Source organism: Mustelus asterias, chromosome 13 (genome assembly GCF_964213995.1).
Source record: "Mustelus asterias chromosome 13, sMusAst1.hap1.1, whole genome shotgun sequence".
Classification (NCBI taxonomy): domain Eukaryota; kingdom Metazoa; phylum Chordata; class Chondrichthyes; order Carcharhiniformes; family Triakidae; genus Mustelus; species Mustelus asterias.
Genome location: NC_135813.1, coordinates 21,510,952 through 21,527,246, shown reverse-complemented (window position 1 = coordinate 21,527,246; position 16,295 = coordinate 21,510,952). Strand labels below are relative to the sequence as shown.

At 39.3% G+C, this 16,295-nt stretch overlaps 1 protein-coding gene across 1 annotated transcript in view; it reads right to left on the bottom strand.

Annotated features, from left to right (window-relative positions):
• The window catches only part of LOC144503088 (nuclear receptor subfamily 6 group A member 1), a 387,078-nt gene that overhangs the window by 88,042 nt on the left and 282,741 nt on the right, over positions 1 to 16,295 (bottom strand). The window contains exon 4 of the mRNA XM_078227588.1: positions 10,743 to 10,973. Within this exon, the coding sequence (XP_078083714.1) occupies positions 10,743 to 10,973 (231 nt within the window). The remainder of the gene's footprint in view (positions 1 to 10,742; positions 10,974 to 16,295) is intronic.

Here is a 16,295-nt window from a genome sequence, read left to right as displayed (position 1 = left end):
TCAGTGATCTTGAGCACTGAATTCAACTCTACAATTACACAGTTTAAATTTGGCACAATTTGAATTACTTAGTTACAAAATGGCTGCTGCTACTTTGTACAAATGCAGTAGTATTTTTAAAATGTATTCCTGCATATGTGCCAGTTGACTCTAAAAGGCATTGTATTAAAAGGCGTTCATGTTGAAATACATAATACTTTTGTAATCTAGTCAAGAAGAGACAGTTTGTGCATGATCTTTTAATAAGTATACACCCATCTACAATTTATTTTTACTTAAAAAGTGTCCAATTCAAATGATCTGTTAATTTGAAATCACATTTCATCTGTTTAAAATTTAAATTTAATTCAAATTAGCTACGAAGTTTGGAGAAGGGGTGTTAATCAAATATTGTATAATATTCTCCCATGGAATGCTTTACATTGTTTCCCCAAAGCAAGGGATCAACATGCATCCTGTAGCTGACAATTTATTGGAATGTAGAGGATGTTTCCATGTTTCCTATTCATTTAAGGAAGAAGTCCAGTCGAAACGGCCAATTACGGCACAGAAGGATTAGATCCCCTTCGCCCTGCAAGTTTATTTCTTTCAAGTGCCCATCCAATTTTTTTGAAACTATTAACTGTTTCCATTTCCATATTATTGAAATTAGTTTTGGCTGTTGAAATTGAACATTTCAGAAGCCCTGAATATTCCTGACAATGCTCTCTCGTAAATGAAAACAGAAAGTGCTGGATGCTTCAGTAGGCCTTTCAAATGTCTGGAAATAATAATCAATTCAAAATGAAAAAAACTGAAAATGCAAATAAGATCTCTTAATGGCTGATGGAAATATATAGCTTCAGTTGTTATTTTGTATTTCCAATTTTCTTTTATCCTTTAATGAACTGTCTGTCCTTGATAGCTATGCATATTTCTGTGACATTTACTAAGTATCTATTAATAGCTTTTTATCAAATGATTTTTTAAAAAATTGTGAGACAAATAAATAGAAATATAGGCATCCATCACAATAAAAACAAAACGTCCAACAGATCAGTCAGTATCTGTAGGGAGAACAGATGAGTTCGCATGATCAAGTTGTACACCCAGAATGCAAGACATCAACATCCCAGGTTTCTGTCAATTCTACTGAGAGAAAGATGAGGGGCTAGGTCAGGGTAGAAAGGAATTCATGTCAACGATGCTCAACAGGCCAATGGTGTAATTTAACAATTTTCCCATTTGTTGGAGATGCTGTGGATGTAACTGGTACAGGTTTGTCACCCATTGCTACTGAATGCCATGATAAGCTGTTCATAAAAGGCTTTTAGGCAATTTGTCCTACTCAATTCACAATAAGATCAGGGCCAAAGCTTAAAGTTTATGTCTACTAGCATCTGGTATCAAGTCACTGGAGACTGCACATCAAAAGGACACAAAGGGAGCTGACACGATGGGCCCTTATTTCATTTCACGTGATATCTGAGGCTTAGTATCAAGTATGTTTGACACAATTGACCGAAGATTGGGTCTTAGCAGCCAATCTGTCTTGACTTTATTGAATGACAAAATGATTAATTTTGCATCATTTTATTAGACTTATGCAGTTCATATCAAGCATCTAGTGTTGGTCAGATAGGAACAGTTGTGTTTTCATATTGATATAAAGGTCCTAATCACTCACATAGGATTGGATAAACACATTGTGGGTCAATTTAATTAAGCTAAGCACATGAGAACATATATACGTGGATAGAAAGCATCAGAGCTGTGCTGTGTTCTGTTCACAGGCAAAAGTGAGACTGGATCACATGACAGACTTCCCCTCTAATGATGCTGATGTCCCTTAAAGGCATATTGCAACAGGAACTACAGCTCATGCCTGTATTGAGCCTAATAATACCAGTTGAGCTCATACAAGTGGTAAATGTTGATAATCACCATGCCATACTTTATACCCATGAAACAAGATGTCACCTCTAAGCTGAGTTACAGTGAAGAAGTTGACAGTTTGATCCCTGGACTTAAGAATTATCTCTGTATTGGGCAAGCGAAAACACCTACATTATAGGGAGTGAAGATATGGTCATAAAATGAGATGCTAAACTTTTGAAATAAATATTTCAAGTAAAGATCCAGAATTTTAAAAAATCTAATGCATCAATGTTAAATTGTGTTTTGTCCTAGAATATGATATGATCTGATTAGTTTTTTGATTCAGGTTGTTCGATTGAAACACCATGTTTGCATGTGTGCTGGTTGACAGACAAATCTGTACCTTACTTGTTTGCAGAAGATTGTATTTAGCAGTTTGTTACAAATTTGACTTGCAACATAGTGTTAATCAAATATTGTATTATATTCTCCTATGGAATGTTTAACAAGAAACCAAACCTGTAACATACTAAAATAATTAAGTTGCGCAGTTTGAAACAAGTCCTATCTTAGTTCCATTAAGACTTCTGAATAACACCACTATGCAGGCTGACTTTTACTTGAAGATATTTTAATTTAAAATCATCTATGTAGGTAAAATGGAGTTCATGCTCCAATTCCATTGGAAAAAATGTTTAAAATACAAATATGAAAAAGTGTGCTTTACATATTTCATAAGTATAGCAAGTAATATACCAGAGTCCTAGTCAGACAGTGAGAGCATCTAGAACAACAGTTTGCTAACAATGATCTCTAGCATTTCTTAGTCAAGCCACCAGATGGAATACTTCACTACGGAAAGCATGCTCCATTTTTGGAGTTGTTAGGAAAGAGAGATAGTTAAGTAAGTTGCATTTATATGTGTTAGGAATAAGCTATGTTTAAGTTTAATGGATATTTTTGCATTTGTGTGTTGAAAAGGGAGGGACTTAGGTTTTGGTTTCAAATTAAACAGTTGCATATAAATCTGTGGGGTTTTTTGTGTACCTGCATTTTAATGGGGTTTTATGAACCTTGAAGTGGGGAGCTGTGTTATCAAAGGGGATCAGTAGCTTAGGGAAGTTAAAATAAAAGAAAAAACACCTGCTAAAAGCCCACAGTCTGCCTAACATTCTCTGATGCTTCTTCTCATGACTATTTGCGTTGCTGCCCATTTGTGTGCCTTTTTTCAAAAACCTTCTAAACTTCTCTCTCCAATTTGACTTTAGGTCCTACTTTGAAACTTAGTGGCTCAGATTTTCAGCACATCTTTAGCATAGTGGGACTTCTTCCCAACACAAACCGGCGGCGGCACGGTAGCACAGTGGTTAGCACTGCTGCTTCACAGCTCCAGGGTCCCAGGTTCGATTTCTGGCTCGGATCACTGTCTGTGTGGAGTTTGCACATTCTCCTCATGTCTGCGTGGGTTTCCTCCGGGTGCTCCGGTTTCCTCCCACAGTCCAAAGATGTGCGGGTTAGGTTGATTGGCCAGGTTAAAAATTGCCCCTTAGAGTCCTCAGATGCGTAGGTTAGCGGGATTAGCGGGTAAATATGTGGGGGTAGGGCCTGGGTGGGATTGTGGTCGGTGCAGACTCGATGGGCCGAATGGCCTCCTTCTGCACTGTAGGGTTTCTATGATTTCTATGAAAAGCCCCGTAACCCTACCCCTGATGCCACTTCGAGTCTTGAAGTCATTAACATATTGTTGATGTGTTTCCCACGAAGAGTCAGAATGGTGCCATCTCCCTGGCCTTTGTTACTGATGGCTCATGATAAGGATTTCCAACAGTAGAAATTAATCCCCAACACTATAGCAGCACTGGATGTCAGGGACCAACAGGCAACCCTGGTGTTCAATGTTTTTATGGCACAGATGACAAGAAATACATCAGGTGTTGTAATTTCCTTCCCTTTAGATTTATTTACAAAATGCCTTCCCATATAACTCAATGTGCCTATGTCTGCTAACTTTTTTTTGTTTACTTTTACAAATACACAAGTTCATAATTGGGTAGATCAAACTTGCTTAGCCTGATTAATGGATTAAAGAGGCTTAACCAATTCTAAATTTGTTACAACAGATTTCTGCCCATTTTACATTCCATCCAATTTTCTGATTGGGATTTACAATTTTCAGTTAATTATATTCAAATCGGGCTTCAATTATGCTATTGAGGCATCCATGCAAATTCCTGGTGTTCACACTTTTAAAGCACTTGGTCATTTACTCACTCACATAAAATGGATGTCCAGGGGTGCATGGATGCACTATTCACAGCAGTACTTTTAAAGAGCCATTTGATAAGATTAAATGCAGTATTTAGGTTTTTTAAAATTTCTTTCCTTTTTCCAGTAGTTGGTCAGGAACAATTTTGTCTTTTAAAAAGTATTTAGACAGTTACATGGGTAAGATGGGTATAGAGGGATATGGGCCAAACGCGGGCAATTGGGACTAGCTTAGGGGTTAAAAAAAGGGCGGCGTGGACAAGTTGGACTGAAGGGCCTGTTTCCATGCTGTAAATCTCTATGACTCTAAATCTTGTTCCAAATGTTCCGGTACTGTCATGGTTTTGGTGTTTTCACAACATTGACACTATACCTTTCTCTACTGATCACCCCATTACATACATTTTTGGAAGAGAAGGAGCAATGCCATCCAGATCAGAGATAGGCTACATCTTTCCTATTCACACATGCAGGCAGAAATGCAACCACTTGGGAACAAAAAGGCCAAACTACCCAGGATTCAGATTAGCAGACAACAAGATGCAAAGACAGCTGTAGCTCTTATGTACTATGGCTGTACTTGCCAGTGCCTTCAAAATGCAGATGGGTTCTTGAGGACTCTTCCTCTACCATCTTCCAGGAATGGCATGCAATGTTGTCCTGAGTGGCCAGCACTTAATTCACCACCTCAAATTCAAAGATTAACAAACAGGGTGCTGCGATATTGCATCATTTCATTACTTCTCTACAGACTTGGCTTCCTGCCTCCACACTTATTATGCCAAGTACCATATTTTGCTATCCAAACAACCTGTACAAAAACTGTAATATAGATGAACTTCTGTAAATAGGAGCAATATTTTTCAAAATATTGATAATAGTCACATTCCATTAAATATTCCCATCATTCCTCATAAACAACTGTTCCAATTCCACTAACCCTTTCTCTCCAAAGCAAGCTCACAACAATAGAATGAGAATGTACCATTGTGTTGTTAAGCTATTACTTCACAATCCAAATCAAGCTTCCAACAAAGGCCTGCTTAAGGATTGATTTTTGAAAGAAACTAGACTGAATTTTCCAGCCTCCCTGTGGCAGGATTGCCCCAGGACGGAGCAGTAAGCTACTGAAATCTCTGTTCACATCCAGAAGATCCCCTTGGTGTGAGGGGCTGGATAATTCCGGCCATAATCTCATCATGTTGTAAGAATTCTTAGATGTGTCCCATCTTAATTCTGTCATCTGAATGTGCTTGACTGCTGCTCATCTGTTTATGTAGCCTCCAGATGGTGCAACTTCTTAAGTACAGAAGGCCCAGAACTTCAGTTTCTCAGGGAGACGTATCCTGGAGGTATCCCAAAAGCTGTGCTATCCCTTCAACCCCCCACCCTCCCCTCGATCACCCTATCCCCTCACCCACTTACCTTACACATTGACTTCTCCATGGCTTCTCAAAGTGGCTGGGACCTTTAAACTTTTAAATGTACCTGGTTTATGGCAGTTAGCGCTGGAAGTTCAGAGACCAAGATAACTGTTTTCATCTCGCTTTCTATGCAAACTATGAAACTGACAGATGCAGTACACAATGTATAATGTTAGCCACATAACAACTTTAAATAAAAGGAACCGTGCAAATAAACTGTCATGATATTTGCCCATGTCCAAACCAAATTGAAAATTGTTTAATAAATAAACTTGTTTTTCTGCCTTAAATACAAAATTGGTACATGAAGATCAAGAGCTTTGAATTAGCGTTGAACAATTGCCATGTTTTTATGTAGCCTTGTTTTGAAAGGAAACAAATGCATTTCAAATAAATGATAGGTACCTTGCTTCTCAAAATCAGCAGCAGCAAGAACATTGGCGATCACCCTTCCTAAAACACAATGCTGTCATATTTCATTGGCCATTTCTGGCTAAACATTTTACACCAAGTTTATTCCTGCTTGTAGCATCTGACAATAACACAAACAATTACTAATGACACTAGCAATCATTTTAAGTCTCCAGCAGTAAGAAATTTGAACATCTTGCAAACCTCAGACAACTGCATCTTGCAGGTCACCGATGCCCTCTTTGCCAAAGCTGGAGAGTACATTCATTTCACAACAGACGCAGCTTCGCAGAGGCTTAAGACACTGGATTTCACCAATTGCCCTAGTCCCTCATCAATTACACCCAGTGACCGCCCACTCAAATTCATCAAAAAGGCTTCTGCACTCTCAACATTCAGCTGGTCTCTAACTAGAACATTCACATGCTTTCCTGGCAGTTGCCATGATTTGCTCATCATCTGGCAATCCAAGCTGCCTCAGATCTTCACTCCTGGCCTCAAAGTGTGTGGTTGGATCCTAGGGAACAAGAAATATCCCATGAAGCAGTAGCTAATCACCCCTCTGCAGAATTTCCAGACAGAGGTGATACTACCAATAACACCTACTCAGTAGGACATGCTTCTGAAGATGTGCTTCCAGTTGCTGGACTGATTGGATGGTGGCCCTCCACTACCATCCTGCAAGGGTCTCTACTATTATATAGTGGTCTGCTGTGCTCTGCCTAACAGAGCATGTACGTTGAAGATGGCGAGGCTCTAGAAGGAGATACCTCACTGGGGGAGGAGCAGGAGGTGAAAAAGGAGGAAATGAAGACAGACAAATGTTGCTGAACAAAGGGGTGCCCCGGTGCACATCAAGATGACTAGAGTAAGGCTTCGAAGGCTTATGAGGAGGTCATGAACATTTCAATTGAGCCCTTCTGACTCAGATTGAAAGCAATGGCATGGAAAGGAATTTAAGATGCGTGTATTTACACTTGCACGGAAAATGCAGCCTAAAACATCCAATCACTTACCACCAATGAGGGAAGCACATCTGCCCAGAGGCTTTGCCCTCACCATGGAGGATCCCGTTACCTCGCTTACCACTTCATACCACTTTTTCTGTCATGGCAGCAATAAAAGGAGTCCCTGACACCTGATTTAAAGTGTCATCATTTTTACTGCAAAGAGAGGAAGACAGACAGGAAGAACACATTACCGCGCTTCGCATGACCTTGTGGCCTCCTGCTGTCATCCTCCAGAAAAAGGACCACCCACCTCCCTCACGCCCTCCAACATTAGATCCAGGTGTGCAATCTTTCACTGGGTACAAGGCCTATATCTCTCCTGTGACATTTTGTGTTCCTCTGGGCTGTAGAAGGCTTTGACACAAACAGCAGATCTCTCCCATAGGACAACCAGCAGTCTGCCTGATGGTTGTTGTGGGGAGTCCAAATCAGTCCCCATTTCATCAGAACCCCTTATTCTTTCCTAAACTTCCCACCTGGTTCTAAACAGACAGGGAACCTCTTTCCATTCCAGTTAAGGTTTCCCATCACCCTATGAAAATTGGGACTTTAATCAGTTTTTCATTGGAGGCAATTCCTGATCTGTAAACAACCCAGCTCCTGTTTCCCACCTCTGTGGTGAAACTCTCTCCAGAGGTAACAATGTGGGATGCCTCCCAAATATGTAAAGTATTACAAAACAAAAGAAGACTTGCTAGAAAGATGTTACCGCTCAGAGATGGTCTTCCTCCACATGCTGTTATGGCACTAACCTACTAACCATATTTACCAGCTGTAGCTTATCTAGTTGGCAATACAGGAATTGATTCCACAGCATGGTGCTTGTTGTAGACCTGCTTCAAAGATATGTACAGCCAGCACACTCGGGATATCACCCATAGTGATAGGCCAATAATAACAAAACCTACAGTTCCTTGCCTCAAAAAATTTATTTTATTGGCACTTTTTGTGCCTAAAACAATATCTGGGAAAGCTGAAATATACAATGGAGATTGATTAAAAATAATGAACGAGTAATGAAAGGCAAAATCAATTGCCAAAGGTGGAGCAATAAGTAAGCAAGCCAGAAGGATATGTGGATTTAAAAATACAATTTGTTCAAGAGCTTCAGGATTTTCCCACAACAAAAGTAAGTATCCTTACCATGGCTCATTACTTGCTTCACACAACATGAATGGTCACTGGACAAAATACACCAGCAGATCTTTCATTATCCACAGAACCACAGCCCAGTGAGAGAAAGAAACTTTGGAATTTTAAATATAGTTGCAAAGATCAAAAAAATGTTGAACATGAACAAAGAACAATTAATGACTCTTGAATAGACTAGAGCTAATCAAACATCAAATCTCAAATGAGTGCTGGAATTTCACCTCCATTTGGTGTCATTGTCAGTACTGAGTAGCGCTGCTCTAACAAACTGAATGGGAGACTGATTGTTCAGCAAGACTGCCCAGGCTCGCCTCTTTCTCTGTAGTAATATAACAGTTCTTCTGTCAGATGCTGGGCCCCTCACTGTACCTCCTCCGTGTGAAGCATTTGCTTATCAATCTTTGACTTGCCTGATGATTTTGTTTGATCTCCGTTGTACATGAGTGATCACTCCCAATGAGTCACTTGAGACCACAGCTCTAAGTTTAAACCAGCCCATTCTTCTTGCAACTCACAATAACCTTATCATGCTCTAGTTTGGGAAACTCTGCCTTAAGATATACATAAATAACAATTCCAATATCCATTCAATATTTGTTAGATGGAATGCTAATGTCACAATAGGGATCTGGAATTTTAAAACTAAATCCAGTCCTCCTTTCCCCATCACTTTTTACAAGCATTGAAATGACAAGTTAATGTCCAGATAGTTAGAGGCATAATTCTACCATCAGCGATACAAAAGGGTTATTTTTAATAACTTTTCAGATGGAACTTGCAAGTGAGAACTTTCACAATACTAGTATTCAATAATAACAAGATAGTTCAAGATTCAAATTTATTAAGAAATTTATAAAGAAAGAACTTTATATAATTCTTCAACAACAGGCACAGACAGCAAAGAGATATTTTTCGATATCAGGTTTATAAAACTGCATTATGATACGCACCGTGTTATGTAACATTCATCACTCGCTGTCCTCCAGTGATATTATGAGCATTCAAAGAACAAAAAAAATCACAGCACAGGAACAGGCCCTTAGGCCCTCCCAAGCCTGCACCGACCATGCTGCCGACTGAACTAAAACCGCCTACCCGTCCGGGGACCATATCCCTCCATTCCCATCCTATTCATGTATTGTCAAGACGCCCCTTAAAACTCACTATTGTATCTGCTTCCACTACCTTCCCCAGCAGTGAGTTCTAGGCACCCACTACCCTCTGGGTAAAAAACTTGCCTCGTACAAAACCTTTAAATCTTGCCCCTTGCACCTTATACCTATGCCCCCTAGTAATTGACTCTTCAACCCTGAGAAAAAGCTTCTGACTATCCACTCTGTCCATGCCCCTCATAATCTTGTAGACTTCCAACAGGTCGCCCCTCAACCCCTGTCGTTCCAGTGAGAAAATAGTCAATTTTTCTAAAAACCCTCCAAACTGATAGAATGCCCTTCAGAACCCTAAAATGAACTGTATAACCAAACTTACTTCATATAATCATATCACTGATAATGGACATCTAAAAAACAACATCACAACACACATTGCTCCAGCAATGGAAACATCAATTATCTACCTATTTTGTGTTCATTAGTTGGGAATCATTATGCTCCACCTTTCAAACAGCATTCTTTATTGCAGATTTTATAAAGAGCAGCATCTCCATCTCTTAAAATGCCTCCAAATTTAAATGCCAAATGTAATATTTATCACAGACACATTTGTGAAACCTAGGATACCATGCAAAAGAAATGAATTGAAGTCAACTTTAATCATATCCCATTGTAATAATCTGAATGGAAATGCCATTACAAGGATGACCAATCAACTTCAAAAGGGAAACAAAGGAACATCCGGGAATTTATTTTCACTTTTAACAGATCCTGATAATCATTGTTATGCGCTAGGATGCCGTCCACAACGATGGTCACCATGGTTTAGCTGGTCTTGTATCTTGCCGATCCTTTGTGGCACTATCATTTTTCAGAGTTATTGACTACACTCTGATCATGTTGTTTTCTTATCAGATTTTCTGTTTCAATTGTTTTTTTAATGAATTATCTGAACTGCATTGAAGTTCATTTTTAAATGTCACATATTTGATGAAAACTAGAGTGTAATTGAATCATCACAAAGCAAATATCGTTCCATGTTATCTCAATTATATCAGATATATTCTATCAAGCGATGAAATTCTAATGTCCTTTACTCCAATATTCTTTTAAGGTCAATTTTAAACTTAACCACTAAAATCTCTCCATTATTGAGAAAATGCTCATTCTATTTGTGTTGTAAATTCAATGTTAACCTTCAGGGGAATAAAATCACAAAAAAGCAATATTAGAGAATGTCATGCACGAGACTGTCCTACAACCATAGCTCTAGTCACCTTCAGTTTTAAAGTTTTTAAACTTAAAAAAAACTTTAACTTTAAAACTGAAGATGACTAGAGTTATGTTGTAGGATAGTTTACTTAGTGTCACAAGTAGGCTTACATTAACGCTGTAATGACGTTACTGTGAGAATCCCCAAGGGATTTCAGGTCAGTTCTATCAAAATAAGACAATTATTTTGATTAGTGCATAAAGTTCAGTGATATCAAAGATAGTGAAAACTTACATACCTTTACGGTTCATGCCCATTTGGAGACACTTAAGGAGCCGGCAATATTGACATCTATTTCGTTGCTTACGTGACATGACACAATTCTTGTCTCGACTGCATCTGTAAACGCGCTTGTTGCAAATACTACGTTTGAAAAAGCCTTTGCATCCCTCACATGAAATAATACCATAGTGCAGACCTGTAGCTCTGTCTCCACAGATAAGGCAGGTTCGCTGATCAGTGCGATCATCTAGCAGGGAAAGAAAAATACAAATTAAATAAATTTGCAGAGACTAAGATGCAAGATTTTTACAAAATTCTATTTAACTGGACTTTTAAAATAAATATTTTAGCACCGGGTAGAGGAGCGAAGGGATTTGGGGATACAAAAACTCAAATCACCAAAAGTTATGATACAGGTCAATAAGGCCATAACAAAGTAAACAACATACAAGGGTTTATTTCTTGAGGGTTTGAGTGGAAAAGCAGATAAGTTAAACTTGTATCAAACCTTGGTTCGACCACATTTGTATCATGGTTGCTATATTGTAGAAAGATTTAGCGCCTGCAAAAAGGATTCACAGGGTTGATAACGGAACTATGAATTATACCTGTCAGGGAAGGATGAACAGGGTGGATCTCTTTTCTCTTGAAGCAAGAAGGCTGAGGAGTGACCCAATAGAGATCTTTAAAATTGAGAGGTTTTGATAACATACTCAGAGAGAGAGTGTTTCACATTTGGGAAAGCACAAAACTACAGGTTAACAATATAAGATAGTCACCAAGAAACCAAATAGGAAATTCAGAAGAAATCTTTTAACCCAGACAGTGGTGAGAATGTGAAACTCCCTACCCAAAGGAGTAGTTGAGAAGAAAAGTGTAGATGTATTTAAGAGTGGCATAATGGTAATGTTAATGCACTAGTAATGATGTGGAGATGCCGGCGTTGGACTGGGGTGAACACAGTAAGAGTTTTAACAACACCAGGTTAAAGTCCAACAGGTTTATTTGGTAGCAAACATCATTAGCTTTCGGAGCGCTGCTCCTTCGTCAGATGGAGTGGAAATCTGACGAAGGAGCAGCGCTCCGAAAGCTAATGGTGTTTGCTACCAAATAAACCTGTTGGGACTTTAACCTGGTGTTGTTAAAACTCTTACTGAATGCACTAGTAATCCAGAGATCCAAGCTGTTCTGGGGACACAAATTCAAATCCCACAGAAGTTGAGGGAATTTGAATTCAATTAATAAATCTGGAATTCAAAGTCTCAGTAGTGATGACCATGAAACTACTGGAAGATTGTCGTAAAAACCCATCAGGTTTCCTAATGTCCTTTAAGGAAGGAAATCTGGTGTCCATACCTGGTCTGTCCTACATATGACTCTAGACCTCAATGTGGTGGATTCTTAATTGTGCTCTGACTTGGCATAGCAAGCAATTGAGTTGCATCAAACCACTATAGAAAAGTCAAAAAGGTTTACAACCAAATGGACCATTTGGTATCGATCTAGGTAAAGGAAATAACAAAAGCGCACCTAACCCAGCCAACCCTGAAGAGACCCTTTACTAAAATCCGGAGCTTGGGCCAGAATTGGAAGTCAAACAACAGCCTGATCTAGTCATCAAATCATACCTTGTAGCCAATATCCCAGACACCTCCATCACCATTCTTAAGTATATCCTGCCCCACCATCAGGACAAATTCACCAGAAGTGGCTGCAGAATGGCATACAGTCAGGAGGGATTTGCCTCCAAGTTTCAACATTATGAGCAAGGAATTTCCCTGAGCAAGGAGTTTCCTGTTAATTACCACCTACCCTTCTCCCTCAGCTGATGAATCAATACTCTCCATGCTGAACACCAGTTGAAAGAAGCTCTGAGGGTAACAGGACACAGGAGGCATCATGGATGGAGGACTTCAATGTTCATTATCAAAAATGAAGTGCCAACCTGGTGAAGCTACAACTAATATCTACGTACATGCCGAAGGTTTACAGAACTAAGTGATCCCATAACCAACAGATCAAAGCTCTGCTGTTTGGTCACATCTAGTCAGGAATGCTTGTGGACAATTAAATAACTAACAGGTGGAGACAGTTCCATAAATATCCCCATCCTCACTGATGAGGGAGCCCAGCACATTGGTGCAAAAGACAAGACCGAAGTATTCGGACCTGTTTCCAGCCAGAAGTGCTGAGTGGATGATCAATTCTGACCTCCTCCTGGGGCCCCCAGCATCACAGCTGCCAGTCTTTAGCCAATTAAAGTCACTCAATAGGACACCAAGTAGTAGAAATGGTCCAGGGCACAGAATAGTGCAGAAACTATGGGCCCTGACAACATTCCAAAAATAATGTTATGGTTCAGGCCAGAAATTCCAAAGTGTTCTATGAAGCCTGCCTGGACCATAAGTTATGCATCTTGAATTTGGCTAGGATAAGCATGAGATGTTTCACTTCAGGTATAATTCAAGTGACCTACAAGGGAGCTTTTATCAAATAAAGTTTATTTAAGTCTATAGTTAACATGTAAAGAAAGAAAATTAGCAAGAACTTTTATCAATTACAAACAAGAAACAAACAATCATGATAATGTATAACTCTTAACAAAGATATCTACAATGTTTCAAACAACCCAATATACAAATAAACTCTTTTCACAGGTTTAACACAGCACAGAATAATGCTCACGTAATACTGGAAATTGAGTTCTTTGGCTGGAGAATTGAAAATCAGTCTTGATACGCTCAGAACAGGTTGAATTCAGAACAGCTTCCCAGAATATCAGGGATTTTAAGCAAACTACCAACAGCAGATTCGTTCCTCCAGGAAGGCAAAACCTTGTTTTAAGATCACCAGCAGAATTTCCAAAAGGACAGAGGCTTCTGTTCAGCTTGCTATCCCTGTTTAAAACCCAACAATGACATCACCTAAGGCGGTGAGCATGAATTAAAAAACTCAAAAAGGTACACTAACATAGCAGTAATATTGACGACTTGTTCGAGAACAAGCCATGTTCCTAGCCAAAAATACAACACTACCATCTACCAAAGTGGCAGGTTGTCCAGGTATGTCCTATCCACAAAAAGCAGGACAAATCCGAACAATAATTGCTCATCAGTCTACACTCAATCATCAGCAAATTGATGGAGGCATTATCAACAGTTTTATCAAACGTTATTTACACAGTAATAATCTTTTCACCAATGCTCAGTTTGGATTCCACCAAGGATACTTGGCATGATTGTCATTGACATCAATGCAGCATTTGACCGAGTGTGGCATCAAGGAACCCTAGCAAAACTGAAGTCAACAGGAATCAGAAGGCAAACGCTCCAATGGTTGGAGTCATGCCCCGCACAAAGGAAGATGGTTGTGGTTGTTGAAAGCCAATCACCTCAGTCCCAGGACGTTACTGCAGAAGTTCCTCAGCATAGTGTCTCAGTCCCAACCATCTTCAGCTGCTTCATCAATGACCATCCCCCCCACCCCCCATCTCCAGCAAGAGAGAATCTAACCATCTCTCCTTGACATCCAAAAGCATTACAATCATTGAATCATCCACCATCAACATCCTGGGAGCTACTATTGACAGGAAACTTAACTGGAACCACCTATAAGTACCATGGCTACAAAAGCAGGTCAGAGACTGGGAATTCTGCAGTGAGTAACTCACCTTCTGATTTCCTAAACCCTGTCTACTATAAAGTACAAGTCAGAAGTGTGGTGGAATACTTTTCTCTTGCCTGGATGAGTGCAGCACCAACAACACAACAACTTTGATACACTCCAGGATAAAGCAGCCTGCTTGATCAACACCCTGTCCACCACCTTAAACATTCGCTCCCTCCACCACTGACACACAGTGGCAGCAATGTGTACCGTACTACTGCATGCACTGCAGCAACTTATTAAGCCTCCTTTGGTAGCATTTTCCAAACCCACAACCTCTAATACATAGAGGTCAAGAGAGACAAATGCACACAAACAACCCTATCTGCAAGTACCCCTCCAAGCCATGCACTATCCTGATTATAATTGATGTTCCTTCACTGTTGCTGGGTTCAAAATCCTGGAACTCCCTTCCTAACACCATTGTGGATGAACCTACACCAGATAGACTGCAGTGGTTCAAGGCAGTGACTTACCACAACCTTTAAGGGCAATTACTGGTAAGCAACAAAATGCTAGTCTTGCCAACAATGCTGACATCCCATGAAAATAATTTTAAAATAAGCATATGTGGAAGAAGGGAATAGAGGAAATGCTGAGAGAGTTCGATGAGGAAAGATGTGAGGAGGCTCAAGTGGAGCATAAAACCCGACATGGCTTGATTGTGCTGAATAGCCTGCTTCTGTGTTGTTCTGAGTAATTCTATGTAATAATTAGTCTCCAAAAGACATAAGATGCAAAATTGATACTATTTAAAATAATCAAGTTGGATAATAAAATTATGATTAATACACAATAATTAAATTGGGCTATTTTTGTTAAGACACATGTTGCCAGGGCTAATGTAGTTAAGTAAATATAATAATTATACTCTTGCTCCTAATTTAAACCAGTCACTTCCAATTTGTGCTTTTAGTCGCTGATAGGTGGAAGTTTCCATTGTATTGTTGTAGTCTGTGGACCTTGCCCACCACCACAAAATAAACATGGCAAGTATAGAGCCTGTGATTTTCCCCCATGCCTGCGAATTTGATATTTTCTTTCAGCCATCAAGGTTTTTCACCACTACTGAACATGTATTTTGTATCCATCATTATAGTAGAAACACGAAAAGCACCCCAAGAATAATAGAAAATCAAGGTGAAAATGAGGGAGAACTTGTTTTACCATGAGAGAAAAGGTACTGGGGAAATTAATGAAACTGAAGGCAGACAAGTCCTGTGGTCCTGTACCCTAGGGTCTTAAAACAAGTGGCTGTAGAGATTGTGGATGCATTTGTTGGAATCTTCAAAAATTCCATAGATTCCGAGAAGGTTCCAGCAGATTGGAAACCTGCAAATTTAATGCCCTTATTCAAGGAATGAGAAAAATAGAAAGGAAGAAACTATAGACCAGTACATATAACATCATTACAAAAATGCTGGAATCCATATTTTAAGGAATAGCAGAAATTTAGAAAATATAATATAGCCTTAGAAAACCATAATATGATTAGACATGTCGAAAGGGAAATTGTGTTTGATAATTTTATTGGAATTTTTTTGATGATGTAAGTAATAATGTAGATCAAGGGGAACCAATAGATGATGTGCAGCTGGACTTCCAAAAGAATTCACTAAGGTGCCACACGAAAGGTTGGTTAATAGGCAAGATAAAGGCTTATGGAGTTTATGGGGTAATATATTAGCATGGATGGAAGATTGGTTAATGGACAGGAAACAGTAGGCTTAAATGAAACATTCACAAGTTGACAGTCAGTGACTAATGGAGAGCTGCAAGGATCACGTATCTAAATCTGATGATGATACAAAACTCAGTGGAAATATAAGTTGTGAGGGGAACAAAAAGAGGCTGCAAAGAGATATACACTGGCTAAGTGAGTGAACAACAAGATGGCAGATGG